The 18507-nt window shown below is 38.8% G+C and overlaps 1 protein-coding gene across 7 annotated transcripts in view; it reads left to right on the top strand.

Moving 5' to 3' along the window:
• KLHL42 (kelch like family member 42) overlaps positions 1-18507 on the top strand; it is a 91974-nt gene that overhangs the window by 16509 nt on the left and 56958 nt on the right. Inside the window, exons 3-4 of one of the 7 annotated variants that reach the window (XM_083819503.1) lie at positions 1205-1275; positions 16407-16559. In XM_083819503.1, coding sequence (XP_083675629.1) covers positions 1205-1275; positions 16407-16436 — 101 coding nt within the window. In that variant the 3' untranslated portion in view covers positions 16437-16559. Of the gene's footprint in view, positions 1-1204; positions 16879-18507 lie in introns of those variants that run through there. The other 6 variants (XM_083819502.1, XM_083819504.1, XM_083819506.1 and 3 more) reach the window with 6 other exon arrangements.

Here is an 18507-nt window from a genome sequence, read left to right as displayed (position 1 = left end):
TTTTTAGCCAGTGGAAATGTTGTTCAGTGATTAACTTTACTGTGGTTACTTTCGTGGTGGGGAAAAGGGTCCTAACTTTAGGGCAAATAAGCTTTCTTTGAGCAACAATGATACAAGTTTAGAGCAAGGGGCCTTATGATCTGATCACCTGGAAATTCATCAGTGTTATCCTGATGTTGCTTCTAACTTACCATGCGGCCTTGGAGAGATCACCTTCTTGCATCTTTGCTCCCCAATATAACACATGAGTACGAATGTTGGTTGTGGAGAAACAAATGGTTTCTTTGGCGTAGTAGTGTTTGTGAGATCTCTTGAATGTGTGAAGAAGTACATATATTCTCCTTGTAATTGGAGACTTGATTATTAAAACTGCTTGATGGAAGGTGACAGGATAGCAACTAGTAATCTCATTTTGGTCTCTGCTAACTACCTTCATTTTGAACTGATGGCTATTTCCAGTGTGTTTCTTTCGTTTTTGTCACCTACTAGCTTATAGTTTGTCTAAGTTTCCTAGTCTTGGTGTTGTCAAGTCTGTATCCAAATCCAGAACTGCTGCTTTCCTGCCATGTCTGGGTTATCCAGTGCTTACGTATCCACTTCTACATCTTCGTAGTCTCATGGACTGAGTCCACTTGATACTAACCAGTAAAAGCTGACTATGGTAGAGGATGATCCCACATTGAAAGGAATATCACCAGCCTGTAAAGTCCCGGGGGAGGAGTAAATGGAAAACTCTGGGAACTTCAGTTCCTTCTCATAAAATAGAGAAGTGTTTTAAAATGTTGCTCACATCAAGCCTAAGAGAGAGCATAACAGTTTTTTCCTTTCCAGGAATGGTTTATGGTTTTCAATGTGAAATAAGAGTTGTGTGGGGCTTAAGTTTAATCTCTCTGGCCAGTTTCCATAGATTCCTCTTTCTGCCCTGTCAGCTGACCTTTCTTTGCCTTAATATGTTTTCCATTCTTTGAGGGTTTTGTCCTTCCACATCAGTGTCCAGACTGTTTTGATGAAATCGTATAGTAGCAGTTTGTTGGCCTTTTTTATTTGTTAGCTTGTTTTTCACACTGGTCTGTATCTATCAGTTACCATGATGAAAGTGTAATTTGTAATTTGGGGAGAACCTTTTCATATATTCAGTTCTGGGCTCTTGGAAGAGAACTTTTCCAAGCTACAAATATTTTGTTTCCTTTAATCCTTATTTTAGTGAGAAATGATGCTACAGATTCAGCGTTTGTGGAAATTGACCCGCATCAGTTACGTGAGAGAGAATGGAAGGTACTGAGTGCAATGACAACATTTAGCACATAACATGCTTAAAGATCTGCATGAGTAGAAATTAATCATCCTTATCATCCCTGTAAGGTAAGGTATATACTGTAAATGACGTTAAACCAGAGACGATCCCTGGGGTATCTTTCAGTGTTGCCAGTGAACTTAAATGCAGTTACCTAAAGTCCTCAGAGGGCAGAAACTCCTAGCATCCATGGTATGTTGTATTGATTTTGCATTTATAATAGTGACCAAAGGGTGGCTCCCCATACCCACAGTAAGTCTTAGGAACCTGAACAAAAGCTGTAAGATTGAAAAAGTTTAAACATCTTCCTCTACAATTATAAACACTGCCATTCTCAGAGTATGTTTTCTATTTAATCAACTTAGAGTCTGTTTTAGTGTAATCTGTTTTTTTTTTTCCCTCCACCAAAAGGAGGGTGGAATTCGGAAAAGGAGTCTGGATTTTGTGAACTAATGGGGATCAGGCATTCACACCTTTAAAATTGCTGTCCCGATTATATATGGTACATGGATTTTTGTTTTTTTCTAAAGAGTATTCACATCGCCAATAACATATATTATTATGTCCTACAAATATCAATGTTTTCTAAAGGTCATTTCAGTTCCTTTATTGTAATTAGAAGGGTGAGACATGTTTAGCTTCTGAAATACAGACTGCTTATCTTTTATGAAAGAAAAAGAACCACTACAATTACTGTATTTTTCTAGTGGAAGCCAGATTAGACGCTGTCCAGTTTTAGAGTATCCAGTTATACAATGTGTTGCACATCATCTAATCATATATGCTTTAGTAGGAGAGAAAGATCCTGATCAGCACCTGAGCACAGATATTTTCTATGTGATGGTACTTGTACCGTTATTTAAGATTCAACAATGAATGCAAGCTCTCCAAATCCTCCTTCACTCACTCCATTTTTTGGTTGGAATTTATGATTGTTTGATCTGTTGTTGATTTTCCACTGTCTGATATTTTCCAGATGTTTCTAAGGGTGTGCCTTACGATAAGACACCCTTTATAAATAATTTTCAGAAATACAAATAGTTTACTCTGCCTTACCAGTTTTTGCCTATGAAGATTTTACCCTGGTGCCTGGGTAAATCCTTTTCCAGGGCAAACGATAAATCTGATGCTTCTATACAGTAATACTCAACTTTGAGACAAGATGCTGTCAGTCCACAAATCACTGCTGACATAAAATTTCTGATGCAACCATCAACCTCCTGTATGCTGTCTGTCTCTTTTGGAGTTATTTCCACCCCTTCTTGTTCAAGATTTCTGTACACGAGTACAAGTGATAAAAACACCACTACTGTCAGGAGTTCATGGGAATCTTACACATAACTGCTATGTAGGTTTTGATCAAACCTAAAATCCTCTTTCCAAGAATCTTCCTAACTTTAAGTTCTCACGTATTCAAAATGACTTAACGTATAAACTTTCTGGTTAGCTTTTATTGCTCATGCTGTGAAACATGGTTCTATAGTGCATTACTTGGCAAGTACTCATAGTATAAGGCATTTAAGTGGTGTAAGGGTAGTAGAATCTTATCTTTTTTTCTTCAAGAAGACTTCAGCTATGCAAGGTTTAAAACATAAAAAGTGATTTTATCTATTCTCCTATGGAACTTAGACTAGGTCAAAGATTTGCATTATTCACTCACGTTAAAAAAAAATGTTACTGAACAACCATTTGGGAGGTGATGTTAGAAAGACTCTGTTTTCCTCTTTGGATATTTTTATTACAGTTTTCTTTTTCTACTGGGTATACTACATATGTCTGGTATCACATTGTATTGCCTTTTTAGTTGGTTGTAAGGGAAATTTTACCCTTTTACTGGTAGGGCCTTGAATTACTGTGAAGACCAGAGCTATGTCATCTGAAACGTGTATTTTGCAGTTGTAAATTAGCAATTCATAACTGCTCTGAACCCCATAAAAACATGATTTTGGGTGGTGGGGGTGGAGATGAAGTCAGAAAACAGATGCTTAGGAATAGCCATTCTCTAACCTCCAGGCATAAGCAATTTTCAAATGTAGAAGCAGGCAGAAGAAATTTTAAATGGTTTTAAAATAACAACTCCCTCTTCCCCTCTCTCCCCTGCAACTCAAACCCTTTCAACCACAATAATTTGTGGCAAGGCATCTGTGTATTTGGAAAAAAATGTTAGTGGTGAGATAGGAATGCACAGTTCTTGGGCAGGTGATCTCTTATCAGAACTGCTACTTGACAGGCCAAAAAAAAACCTACCTTTGGCTTCAGTATGACTTTCTCACTGACATTTATGACTCTTTAATGACATGTTATCTCCTAACATGTATAATGATAGGTGCGTCAAGGAGAGGAATCACAGAAGACCTATTGTATACCTAATAACAAATGCACAATAGTCTTGTGGAGAGCCTTTTTTTTTTTCTATTAGGGCCTGATCCAAAGCCTTTTGATGTTAATAAAAAAGAACCAGCTTTGAATTAGGCACATATTTCAGTGCCTCTTTCTTTAATTCTGAAGGAATCTGAAGAGATGTGAACTGTACAACTGGCTGATGAAAGAAGAGGCATAGACTGAAGACTTGGAGAATTTTCTTAAAGTATGGTCTGTGTTATGCCCCATCTGTATGCTTTTGTGTTACATTTCAGTCTCTGCTGAGTGTTGTCTGTCTCTGTTAACACAAATCTTTCAAGTATACTGACTCTAAGTAGTCAGGAGAATGATGTTTTCCTGAACGTATTTGGGGAGAAGGCAAACGTCTCTGGAATGATGCTGTTGGGGAGTTACTGAGAAAGCATTGCTGATACTTCATGACTCTGAACAGCAAAGCACTGTTGTGTGCCCTGGTCTACATTTTCTTGTACCAAGAAGCTTAGTATGGGGGATTAAAATTTTTATTTTAGATTGTGGTGCTATGAGATTGTTTGTTTCTTTTTACAATGTCTCTTAAAAAATCTTGTTTATAGGCATGTGGATCCTTCTATCACATGCTACAATAATGCTATACACAACAAAATGCAGAGTATGGTCATGTGGAACAGAGAGCTATCATTCCCGTTTCACATTGTCAACATACAAATACAAAAGATCTATTTGCACAAGGATTAGAACTTTGACAGATATTCATGAAAGGTGAAACGGCTCCAGGAACAGTTTGAGAGCAACCCACCTCAGGGCTATACTTGTATAGAAAAGATAAGGGCGTATCCCAGGGAGTGAGTTCAGATCCTTGAGGAAGAGGATGGACTTGAATCCAAATCTTGTGTTGGCAAATTTCCCAGAAAACATAGTCCCTTCTCTCTTCAGTTTGTTTGTGTAACTTCTTATTTGCTTAAGCCAAAATAAAATAAATTGGCAGGCTTTATTTGGGATAACCAAACTCTGTTTTTCAGAAAATATTTACCCCAATCTATTTACATGTAATACCTGCCTAATTAGGATGTTTAAGTTTGCATTTCCTATGTATTAGTTCCTTGTTTTTTTGTTTTTGTTTGCCTTTTTTCAGTAAATCTGTTTCAACTACAGAGCTCTTTCAATTAATATTGTTAATGCTGTGTCCTCTGAGTATTTGCAAAACATCTCATGAAGCAAGAGTAGCTCTCTGTCCTACAAGCTGCTCTACTTGTATCTATCTGTGAGGAATGGGGCATGGGCTTTACTGTCACTGTAGTTCAACAGTGACAGACTGAACTGTTGAACTTGCTGTTCAAGATTAGTTGTAGATACTGTCTGCAATATTGAGGAGTGTTTGTTGTTGACCAATGTGGCCATAATGCCCCTAGAACATCCCCTGTAGGAGTAGCAAATGCTGTAGGAACCCTGACACTGTTTCCCTGTGGATCTTCATCTGATCCATATACCCTCCAACACCTTCAAGTCAGAGTGATCATCTTCTGCCAGCTGCTTTGCATGAAAAGTTCCACTCTCTATATGGCCCCTGGAGTCCAAAATAAACATACAGGAACATAAACTCCTTTACCCCTTCTGGGCCTAGCACTCTGCCGACTCCTCACCCCTCCAATGGTAAATAGAAGTCAAAAAAAAAAAAGCAAATACTTCCATTCCACCTGAGATCAGGGACCCCTAAGTCACTGGCAGCCAGAAAAATCACTCATTTTCTGCCAGACTTCCTTCGGCAAAGGGAGATTTTAATAGGGAACAGTCTCTGTTGGCTTCAGGCCTCTCAGTTTGTCACCATTAAGGTGATACTCACCCTGTCAAGATCTCTGCCAGTCTAACACCTACTTCCTTCAGGTGCCATAGGGTGGGACGTATTAGGAACTCAGCAGCCCATTAATTCTTTCCTGATTTCTGTGGGAGGTCTTAAAAGAGGTTGTAAGATTTTCTTCAGAGGCAGCAAGTTTGGGATTTGAGTTCCTCTATAGCAAGCATGGGTGGTGCATAGTAATAGTCAGACTTAACTGTCTTTTTATTAAAATCAAAGTGGACTTGTGCTTTAAAAACAAATGAAGGCAAAGGTCCAGGAAATATTTTGGTGCAAAGAAAATGTGAATTTGGGTACAGACTATGCCATTAATTGTAATGTTCGCATGCATGTACAGCAATGACAACTCAATAGATGCAGATGTAGATTTGGTAAGAAACGGGCAGAGGTTTTTCAGCATGATCTACAATGCTTTAACACTGAGGCATTACATTTCAGACACCTGAGCGCAGACTGATGTTTCATAAGTTTGGCACTTAGTGCTTTCTGGAAGTGTTTCTAATTAAGCATCTAGAAGTTATAGTCAATGACTCTGAGCCATTTCTGTAAATTTTACAGAAAAAAATGGTATCTTCTTGGTATCTTCCTCTTATGAATGCTTTGCAACTTTGAAAATACTAGTGGTAAAACATCTATCTGCTCAATGCAGCATATTAAATTGGGTAGTCTCCCCTCAAGCCATGTTATCTGGACAGAAATAGTGAGGCACTTAGCTCACTTCCAGTGTGGAAGTACAATTCTTCCAGTTCAAATCTCCACAGTTTTTGTACAGTGCATTCTAGATAAGAGATTGGTAAATATATTGTATGCATGCTGTCCATTAAGAGCTATTGAAAAGTGATCAGTAAACAAGGACAGTATGACGCAGGGAAACCACTCAGCATTGATTTAGTTAAGCATTAAGCTAAGCAACAAAGAGGGAGTACATACGCAAAGGGAGAGAGAGACAGAGAAACAGAAGTAGCTGGAAATTATCTCTACAGCAAAGTGATAAATACACTTTTGGTTTTGGATGCACACCATTTTTGTCCAGGTTTTCTCTAATCTTTTTCAGCTACTAAAGTATTCAAATGCTTTTTTGTTAATTCCATGTTCTCTGAGTGTGGTCATCTGTTGACCTGCTTTTCTACTTCCTCTCAGCCACAGTTTGTTTTATAAATTCTGAAAGATGTCTCTTCCTTCTTCACCCTTCCTTTTCCTCTTCCATCTTTTGTGTATTCTGTGGCAGGTAAATTTATTGTATGTTGTAGATGATTTTGGGAAGAGAGGGTAAGCCTTGCGCTTCTGTCTCTCCGTTATTTTTTGACAGCAGCAACTATTGGAGAATCTTTAGGACCCAAGATCTTTACTGCACTTCCAAGCATCAGTCATTTTATGAACGCACATCTATTGGAAGAAATAGTCTATTCATTTGTGATTCAGATCTGTACTGCAAATATCAGTTTTGATGTCATGTGCTATGTTGCTGATGAAATCCTAGACTTGCCAACAGGTTTGAAAATTATTAGCTGATGGTTTGCTACTAAGAGTTGACAGGGTGGCAGAATAGTGTAGGGTATTTTTTCAGTGATCGTGGAAAAGCCATTTCAAGGCTTTGCCATTGCAGGTCTCCGTGTTTTGCAAATATACAAACAAGGAGACAGGGGTGCCCACAGCAGAAGTCTCAGGGTGAATCATTGATTTATGCCATAGAGTGTTTTTAAAGCAGTAAGATGTGGCTGGGTGTGGGAGGCAAAGATGTGTTTCCTTTCCTATAACCCCGTAAGTGTGACACAGTGGACATGTTCATTTTTTGGGGGGATAGGAATTAAGCTGCCTCAGTGGAAGCAGTGCAGTGGAGCTAGGAGTAAAATTTTCCTTTTCTGCATGAATTTCAGCCAGCTCTGCTTGGCCATGGTGCCAGGGTATATTTTGTGTCAGAATCTGAGATCTTCAAGCTGTCCAGTTGATAATAGTCTGTAGAAAGGTGTAGTTTCATTGCTGGTTAATTTGGTCTGTGTATATATATACAAATTATTTCCTATACACATTCAGGGCAGACCCTTACTCCAAAAGTTGTTCGTTCTTACTCTCTTATCTCTGCACAGCTTTTCCTTTAAATTTAAGGAAAGTTGATCCTAAGAGAGATCTGGAACCCTTTTCCAAATAGCCACTCTGATTCAAGCTGACTTTGAATGCCTAATTACAAACTTAACAGAGCACATAAAAATACAAAGAAGTTAAAATACTCTTATCATTTGAAAAATAAGAAGATAAATCTCAAAATTTATATGGTTATACACCCCAGGTAAGATGGATTTAATAACCTCTTAGTGATGGGTACTCTGTCCCACAGGAGCTTTCAATTCCAAATGTGGTTTTGACACAAACTTCTGTTTGTCAAATGTTTTAAAAAGTCATACTTCGTGTTAAGAATATTTCAAAAAATAAAACTCATGCACCTAGGATAAACTGTATTCCCATATTCCACATTTTTAGTGTACTGCTTTTGAAAAGCATACCATGCATTCTATAAACATTTATCATATAATACATTTCCTTTAGTAAATATTTAAATAGCTATCTAACTATCCAACACAGATGTAGACTTCCCCAGAGGTGGGGGGAGAAGTTGATGCTAGGTGTTACTACATGTACTGCACAACCTGCTTTTGCAATAGTGGTGCATCATAGATGAAATAACCTATTATCTAGAACAAATACGTAGGTTTTATTCAGTTAAAAGGTTATTTCTCTGAAACAAAAAGCTCCAGTGAGTGGAAGCTTATTTTAGTTGTATATCTGTGCTGTTCTTGGTCATGATGGAGATGTCTTTTCTTAGGCTTTTCAGTAACAGTAATTTCCCTGTTTAAGGAAAGAGACAAACTGCATTAAAACACACAAGTAGAGTTGCAAGGTGCAGATTTGCTAAACAGGATATGACCTGGCTTCTCAAATCTCGTTTTCTCAAGGCATTAAATTGTTGGCAGTTTGGCAATTGTGTTAGTTATGTTGTGGCTGTATCCTGGGCTTAACTGTATGTCTGTACTCCCTGCCTTAGTCTTCCAGTTCACCTCTTACAGTGAGGACTCTGATTTTCCTCAGCTAAAGATACATGTATTGCACAAAACATGTTTATTGCTGGACTGTAGACTCTTCGAAGGAAATTCAGAGAAGGTCAGTTCTTGATAGCTGTGGAAGATGGGCGATCTACTTTGCTTTTTCCCTCCAGTCAAAATATTCCAGAGACTGGAGATCACTGGCAAAAATATGAAGTGTTTGCCTGTGGCTTTATCATGATGTCATTATAGGCTTGTGATAACAGTGCTCCCATAAGACACAATAGTAATACACATAAGCATGGTTGTGCTCTGCTTAACTTTTAAGTTTATTCTCATTTCTGCTTTTGCCTCCAGCGCTATTTCCCTCTGATGCTCTGTGATTTGAAAGCATTCCCAGTGGACCAGGAGCAAAGCCCTGGGCTTGTGGCATCCTTGTCGCTCTCTGTTCTCTTACTGGCTTGCTGTTCTGTTAATGTAAAGTTAATTGCATGCTTTTGAACTGTTTGTGACAACAAATTATATGTGCAATAACAAACATTGGTAGCTCTTTTTGATAATAAAGGTATCCCAGAGCTGTTGCTGGGCTCTATCAGTTTGCTGAAGAAAGGACTTTCATCTGTAACCTTTTAAACAATTTGTCTGTGACCGAGCATGTTAAGAAATACTCCTTGCATATTCCAGGGCTTGCAGCTCTTTTATGTGTTGAAGGGCCTAAGGAGCTTTGTTTTGTTATTATTATTAATAATTTTTTAATTTGAAAAATACCATAGAGAGAAAGATAAAAGTAACACCATTTTGACAAGTTATGAACTATTTTGTTTACTGGGGCTATGCAGAAGCAGCATCTTCACTTTCTTGCTTTAATTTGAGATCATTTTTTCCATCTCCTTCCCTGATTGTTACTACTCTAAACTCACCCACTGAAAAAAAAAACTCAGATACAGTATGAAGAGCACTGTAAATGCCTAACAAATACAAAACAGGTAAGAATGATGTAATTTTTTAAAGTAGAAATTTGGGCCCTTAAACAGCTCAAAGGGCTTGTCTACCCTAGAACACTGTGGAGATTAAACAGCTGCAGAATATGGTTAATTCTAGGCTATGTCTTCCTTTTGTCTCCTAACACGTGTTTTCACCATTTTCTCATGAAGATAATTAAAGTAAGTTGCTGTGATCTCCTGCCATCACTATATTATACTGAAGCTGTGATATTTGGCAGAATTTATCTTCCAGTGTGAAAGCAAACATTTTAAAGCAGGCAAATAATGTCTCACTGGAAGATGTGAGTTAGCTGAAGATTATGTTAAATATCAATTTAGAAACATGCCCAAAATTCTGATCTCTTTACTGCTCAGGTGTTTTGTTTGTTTGTTTGTTTTTGTTTGTTTGCTTGTTTTTTTACTCACTAACATTCATAGCACATTTCAAATTATTCCCAAATCCAGATAAGAGCATTTATGATAGTGGTACAACAATACACCCTACAATAACCTATTTAAGAATTTGACCTTGAGGTAGAAAGTGTTTTAGAGAGATTCTGTTAAGGTATGGAAGTATGGGATCCTCTTTGTTTTGCTACTTCTGTGTCATTGGGACAATAATATATACAAAACAGGATTGGTGCATGGATGAAAATAATGAGGAATAAGGCAGACAAAACTAAAGGTTTGACAAGCATCATCATGATAGTAGATTCTCAAGTTAATACAAAGCTCTAGAATAAACAGTGGAAGCCAGCACCCTGAGAAGGTAGCAGTAGCACAAAACATCATCTCTTCATGTGTTTCTGTAACTCTGCAAGGACACTGTGGGACTTCCGTGCAGAAAAAGAACTAGCCAGATATAGCTGAATGTAATCACCATGATTAAGATCAAATAGTATAGAAGAAACTGAGTAAGAAGAATCAGATGATGTTGCTGGATAAGAAGGAGCTGGCTGACAAAGTGTTTGTGGTATTTGCTCTGATTGTGGCATGGATTCACAATGATAAGTTGATGACCAAGGTTAATGCCCAAGCCAGAGTCAGCACCAAGACAGCAGTAGCACTTTTGGGAGCTCTAAGATTTTGGAATGATTCTGGTTCTTGTGACGGAGATGAAACACAGAGTAAATGCTAGCAGCAGGAAGAAAACCAGACTAAGCTGCAAAATCTTGCAAAGTATGTCTCCCAGAAGCCAAGTCAGTTGGGCAGGAGAAGCAAGATTGAAGAGCATGAGGATAAGAGTAAGCAGGTCTGTCACAAACACGCTGGGAAGTGTATCCAGATGATTTTTCTGTAAGGAAATGTACATAGCCAAGAATGAGGCAACCAAAGCATTAGTAGAAAATCAAACAGGATAAGTCTAAATTCACAGGAATATATCTGAGCAGAATTTGCGTACATTGCACACAGTCTTTTGAGATAGCTGATTTTAAGTCTGCAATCTCTTGATATATTCAGAAAGGGAAGATCATTAATACTTCAGTATTTCTTTTAATCTGTTTTTGACAATGCCTTTGCTCTCTGTCATCAAAAGGTAGTTGGACTTCCATAGAGATCTTTAAAAAATCAAGTTCTTCTCAAGACAAGGTTGACAGTTGTTTGTCCGCTTGACAAACAAAACTTGAGAATTTATTTCTTCTGAGACTGGAGAACCAGCATTATAGTTGCTTCTACCACAGTGTACAATGTTAAGTCCTGCTTGAGGCAAATCAAAACAATCTTCTCCCAGAATCCTGCTCTTTGAATAAAGAGAGATATTATTGGCCCTAACTCCAGGTTTTGGAAACAGGGAGGTGTGCTGAACTGTGGACTATGAGTAATCATTATGCAACTCGTGCATGAATGCCTCCCTCAATTCAGCAGGCTTTTAAAGTGAATCCTTTCCAGAAGAGTGCCCTTGGGCCAGATTGCTATGCCAATAATTAAGAGCACTAACTGTTATGGTCTGAAAAGTCTGAAGGTAGAAGGGTGAATAACACACTAATGTCAAAGCTAAGAATGGAAGAGGAAAGTCAAAATGACAGTGCTCCCTGAGGATGCGATAGAATTTATCTAAATTCAGGAAAGGTTATGGAGAAAAATGAAAGGGTTCGATTTCACAGAGCTGGGAGAAAAGACCCTGCAAAAATGATGGAAACAAATTTCATAGGTAGGGATATCTTTTATTAGGTCAGTTGATGAAGCTGCAAGAAGTAGGCAAGCTTCTGGGCTTTGAGTCCCATCCTCAGGTCTGAGGAGAAGCAGTAAAATCCATGTCAAAGAGCAATTAGACAATTTTCCACAGATTGGGATTTCCTGATTGTTTGCTGTAGTCTCTAAGAAGTGTTCATTCACTCAGCAGTATGTATTTAAGCTTGTTCAGGTGTGAATATTGCAATCACAATGACATCTGAATTGCATGCTTCCAAATTAGCAAAAAATCATGACAGCAAATTCTTCCAAAGTACCCTGGGGTGAGTCCACTGTTATCCAAAGATGCACTGTGTTCAGCACAGGGATGTATTGCATTGCATCACATTGCTTGTGAGACCTGGGCATTGAGACAAAAGCCTTGCTGCAGGGTGGGGGTATTCCTGCTTGTGGAATACATCTGTGGATTGGTTTTAGTTTGGTTTGGTTTATTTTTAGCTCAGTTACCACTGTTTTTTTTTTTTTTTTTTTTGTTAGCCAACATTGTCGTAAACAGGTCAGACATTTGTATCTGAACACTGCCAATGCAGCATGCCCACTTTCTCTGCACAGATGAAAGATTAGCAGCACCACTGTTTCTCCTTGTCCAGTCATAGTTGCATAGATGATGTTTTAACTTTATTAAGGCTTGCTTTATGATGGAGCGAGCTTTCTTGTTCAGCATTTGTCACATTTAGCAACAGGAATAACACAAAGAGACAGTTATCAATTCTTGGGTTGCTAAAGATTTGCAGTGGTAACAGGGTATGCAAGAAAAGAGATGACTTGTGATATATGATCCTGGTATAGGTCAGGATGAACAGTGAAGGAGAAAAGAAGGATGTAAAAGGAGGTTCATGGAGATAGGTGCTGAACTTACTCTTTGTGTTGTGGAAAAGGGTAGCTATAAATGTGCTACTAAGGTAAGGAATGAATGGTTGCTTTGAAGTCAAGCCTGGCTGCCACCATTCTCATGTTGTCATGAGTCAGTTCAGACTCAGAAAGTGCCAGGCTTCCAGCACAAGAAAGGGTGTGATGCTGGGGCATTGCTGTGTACTCGAAAGTGTGGTCTGCAGAAGCCAGGGTTGCTGCCAAAATTATGTGTGGAACCACAGCCTGTGGTCTGACGGTATCAAGACTTCGGTGGCAGTCCTGGCTTATGACTTCCCAGCTCCCTCCCTTCTTCTTCACCACACATTCCTGCCTCTGTGGTACAGCACACTGCCCACTCAGTTGTGCTGATAAATCACTTGCATAGCAATGCTATAGAGCAGGTCAGAAAATCTTTAAAAAAAATAAATCTGAAGGGCCCGAGGGTTTGGGAGATGGCTAGCCAATTTAATCTGAGGCTGCAACTCTCTGAGATAAAGTATGGCAGCATACTGGCTTGAAGTTTTTCACCTCCACTTTTCCCACCCTATGACTCTTCTGCACTAATTCTGTCCCCTCAGTTGTACCACACAGCTGTCCATGCAGTGTACATGGTGTACCCTGGACTTGCACAGCTAGAGCAGGGGCATTTATTTGTCACTTGTTCTGCTTTGCTGCCATTGCCTTGAGTGGGGCAGCTCCTATGAGCTGTGCTGGTGCAGGTGGGGGCCTCACCCCTTGTGCCACCCACTGCTTGATTCAATTGCCCAGTTCACAGTGTCTTGTTTTTCTCACTCCAGCTTTCCGCCTTCAGCTTTATGCTTTCTCTTAAGGCAGGGCCGCAGTCTGCCCCACACATTTCCAGGTTTATTCCTGGTTGCAGTTGGTCTCACCAAGTAGGAAAGTATGAATTTGCAACCTTGTGGTTATTTTTATATAAGAATGTCTTAATACATGGTGGATGTTTGAGTCTAGCTTTCGATGTTTTTCAAACGGTGTCTGTATTTTGATTTTTAATTTGCCTCTGAGCAAGACTGTCTACAAACATTGGCCAAATATGCCTATCTGGGACCTGGAAGGGGTCCCTGGAGAAAGCATTTCAAGTCATTTATTCAGTACTGGCTGCTTTTACATTTGGCTTGAAGTCTGACAACTTTCCACCAGACCTGCAGCATAGTAAAGCACATCCTCTCTATGACAGCAGGAGAGCCAAAGAGCTAGCAGGTTGCAGGAGTGAATGCTATAAAACAGATGTTATTAGTGGGCTTCACCAAGGGTGGGAGGCTGAGTACAGTAGCCCTATTACAACCTCCAAGGTGGGCCACAAGATTGCTGTCTTATGAGCAAGCTGTGCCTGCAGTATTTGGCTCAGCATCGCATCCTGAAAATTCCAGTGCTGAGAAGCACTTTTGCGCTATGAGTAAACTGTAAGCTAGATTTGAAAGGAAAGATTTTGATTAAAATCAGCATTTCAGAGCCTTCAGCTGGCAGCTGGTGTGGTGTTAAGGATGGACATCGTTGGAGACTCCTGCGGTAAAGAGGCCCCATGTCTGAGTGTTTAAACCAGGTTCCATCCAGTTGTGATGGTGGTTTTTAACAGTCAGAGGAAAAAAAATATTGCTGTATATTTACACATAGGGACAGATTTTGCTCCCATTAAAACCAATGGCAATGTTCCCGCTGATTTCCATGGGTGCCTGCCTCAAACTGTTTGAACAGTAAATATATTCTTCTGGGTGGGAAACCAGGATAGAAATCCCTCTCACAGCCTGCTCCTAGCACTGCAAATGTCAGGGTTTTTCAGCGCTAGGCTCAGAAACGCTACTTCTAATTTTAAAATCCTTTTAAACTTCAACCACTATATGTGGCCTTACTTTGCAGCTGTCAATCATAATCAACAGCCAGTATTATATTAGCTTGTATTTACCTCTATTTTTCCCTGTATGTGGAATTATTTCATTTTTATAAATATCAGATATATCACAGTAATTGAGAAATATAGTATCAGATACAAGCATTTGCTCCCCAAGTGCTTTTAATCAAATAATAAGTCTTGATATGTTTCATTGACACTAGATGAGCTGATCTGGTAAGGATTTTTTAGTGCCATGGCTCATGCTCTGTATGCATTTCCCAAAGTTTTTCTGCAGCTGTGGGATATGTATTTTGTGTCTCTCTTCCCCATCTCTGTCTTGACTGAAAGGTTTAGAAATTCATGGTCATTTGGGACTTTTGGGGATACAACATATGAAGTTTATAGAAAACATATAAAAAAAAAATGTATCCCTAGCTTCTCCCTAGAAATTCGAGACAAGAGACTTTCTCTAACAAATGTCTCTGAAAGCTTCTTAATGCAGAGCATTCCCTCATAAACTGTTGGCTTTGTTGGAAACCTGTAATGTATATATAGGTTTCTGTTTCCAATAGTTTTCAGACCTGTGTACAGTCAACCAAATTATACAGAGCCAAAACTTCTAGCAAACTACTGTCAACCTGTATCAACATTTACATCAATAACATTTGGTATTGCTTGATGGATTGTCTACATCCAAGATTTGGAAATGGGTATGGCGTCTGTGTGTTCAACATGCTGTCTACTGAAGGCTGTTCCTCATTGGCAGTCAGTGCTTCCTAAGCATATGATTGCCTGATGAACAACCTGCATATCCCAAACTTCTTGGTCCAAGTAAACTATGGATTTCTTCTTCGTGTTCTGAAATATGCAGGAAGAGGACACAAAAAATGTCTAGCAAGGAGGGAGTTAAAGATCAGCTGTGTTCTTTGATTGCCAAGAGAAGCAGAGGGGGAAAAAGAAAACAAAGAAAGAGAAAAAGAAAGGGAAGATTTAAAAAAAAAAAGGGGGGGGGGGGAAGAGAGAAAGAAACAGAAAAATAAAAAGGAGGTACAAAAACTAAGTAACTAGTTCAGTTGATGTACCAGTGCTTCTAATACCCAACAGATATCAACTTGTGCTTAAGCTGCATGCAGCTGATAGCAAATTGCACCCCTGTTAACCTTGGAAACAGTTTTGAAAATGCTCCTCACTCTTTTCTCATGCTAACGGAACATTAAACAAAGTTTTGAGCCTGTGCAGGCGTTCTTTAGCCCCTGCCCATTACCCATGGAGTAAAATCAGTCAAACACCTACATAACACCAACAGTTTGCAAGCCTGTTCTGGTTCACTGCAATGAATTTGGCTAGCAGATGTCATTTATGACAGAGCCACTCTTTTAAAATAACAGGATTGTTGAGGATATAGCTACATTTGTATACTATTCTGCTCTTCTGAATGAGGAGTGTCACTTTTGTAGAAAAGTAATAGATCTTATGGAAATCTCCCAAGAGGAAAGAATGAGGAATAAAATGAATGATGGCAAAGGAACATAAGCTTTCATTTCCTACTGCTCCTGCTAGGTCAACTATCACCCATGTTGGGGTAGCTGCATTGTTTTCAAGGATGAAAGCAGCAAGCCCAGAGACAGAGAAACCCCTGATTCGCCAGGCTTTGGGTGCTCTAAGAGGGAGAGGACAGAGATCACCCTTGTATGTACTCACAGACGCCTGCCCTGGTTATTCACCGGAGGCCCAGTGAGGTTAGCCCTGCTTGCTTTCTCCATATGAAGGAAGAAAATGTGAAGGAAAACTTGTCATATGATTTTTCTCTGTGACGCTAATGCTTTTACAATGAAATTGTGAAGCAAAGAAAGAACTCAGTTTACAATGCATAAACAATGATCTACTAAATATACGCTTTGTGTTAGAGATGGCTCCTTTTACAGTTCAGCTTGTAAGAACTGCGTCTTCAAATTTTTTTCTGTTTTGTTTTGTTTTTCAGAGTCATATTCAAATTTTCTTCTGTCAGTGACTGCACATGTTGTCAGTAAAAGTAACGAGATAACCTAGAAGGAAGAAAAGCTCACATTTATTTCCTTACTTTGGCACAAATTACTCACTAGTCAGAATTTTTGAATCTCTTCACCTTTCTGAGGTAAATAAATTGAGTGCCATGCGTCTTAATATGTATGGGTCTTTCATATAAGATGTTAAAAACTGCATTGTGTAGATAATAGGTCCATTGATGAGGGACCAGACTGGGAACTGGCTGAGCTGGGTTCTCATGTAGCTTCTCTCTCTGAGCAGCTGTGTGGGGTTAATAAAATTGCTGAGCCTTGGAGCCCCCCTTTGCAAAAGCTTCTCTCCCAGTAAAGCACTTCAGAGTGTAGAGGTAAAAATGTCCAAGTATGGAGGGAGTCGATGACTGAGTGACCTCTCCTCCTACGTCACAACACAGGACTCATTCTGTTTTTGTTTGTTTGTATGTTTGTTTTTTTCCCTGCCCCCCTTTTCCTTAGTTGTGCAGCTTCTGCTGCTGTTAAATGTAGAATATTTTTAAATGGTGCCTTATCAGTGTATTGGTTTAAAAGTACTAATTTCCTAGCGGCCTTATGACTGTGGGTGGTGGCAACCTAGTGTGAGATCCACTGAGATGACAATCAGTATATATAAGCATGAAGCGTTCTGTTGCTGTTTTATTACGGTTGACATTTGGGTAGCTAAAAAAAAAAAAAGTGTTAACAAGCTATATAAATAATGTATTTTTTGGTTTGTTGTGATGCTGAAAATATAATCTGTTTTTAGATCTGCCTGAAATGTTTAACTTTTAATTTCTCTATCAAATTTTGCCTTTTTTAAGTGAAAAGGATTATTCTGAAATAAAAGTTTGAAATGTTGCATTTAGTGTCAGTGCAAACCATTTCAGCTTTCCAAGATTTTTATCTTTTCTAGTCAAAAGTATTTGTGAAATTCAGCACAACTTCATGAATTGGTTTTAGCCTTCCCAGAACTACATAGTTCTGTGAATAGGCTATTTGCCAAAAAGCAAAGAAATGAATCTGCTCCGTTCTATTTATAAGCAAAATCTGTAAGAATTCATCAGTGTTTTGCAGAGCTGATTTTGCAGACCTGTCTCTGAATAAATTGGATTAGTTTTCAGTCTTGTAGTGTGTCTATTCAAAATAACAAAAACAAAAGTCCTGAATGTTTCCCATAGTTTTGAATTTATTTTCAGCTGTGGTAATGACATGTCATGCTATTTGCTGTCCATGTTGATGCAGACATTTTCTATGCTTCTGTATGGTCCTTCGTAAGTGAGAGGGCTTTAGACTAACATCGCACAGATTCAGGTTTTTGCTTCCCTGTTTTCTCTCTCTCAAACATTTAACTTTCCTGACTGTGCCCACAAAATGGCGACAATGCTGCAAGGTCACCAGGGAACAGTAAAAAATCTCCTAGGGAAAGGCAGTTGGATTAACACTATAGATTAGAAGATATTTGTGCTTGACTGATTTTCCAATATCTTCATTAACACTGGTGTTGATAACATGGCTTTTAATAACTCTCATAACCACAAATGCAGCATGGAATGAAGCAAATAGGTCATTAATCCCTTAAAAGTACAATTTAATGCAATGCTTCATGACAGGAAGTGAACAGGATAATAAAACCTTTACTGTTTTAAGCCACACTTAATATTTTTACTGCACAGTTGGCTTGACAAAATAACTCTTTGTGAGTCATCACTTCAAAGTAAGGTCCTGGGGACCAATTAAAGTTGTGTCTGCAATCCTAATGCATAACTGCATGTAAGCGTGAGGTATTTCAAAATATCTCTTTCAAGTAATAAGAGTTGTACCCAGATGAAGTAAAAGGGACCTTTTGCTTCAAGCCTTTTAATTTAATATGCTCATGTGTGGAGACACCCTTGGGGAATGAGAAATTGATTTTCATTCTTTGCATAGATCCTGTGGTAATTTTCACTGTCGAAGTAGTCCATGGAATTTTTCTTCCAAAAATAATATCCTTGACAGATAAACAATAGCAAGAGAGATTGTAGTTGATTTCATGCTTTATCTTGAAAGAAGCCAAAATGTCCCTAT

Source organism: Anser anser (assembly GCF_964211835.1).
Source record: "Anser anser genome assembly, chromosome: 1".
Lineage (NCBI taxonomy): Eukaryota > Metazoa > Chordata > Aves > Anseriformes > Anatidae > Anser > Anser anser.
This window is presented reverse-complemented; position numbering and strand designations above follow the sequence as displayed.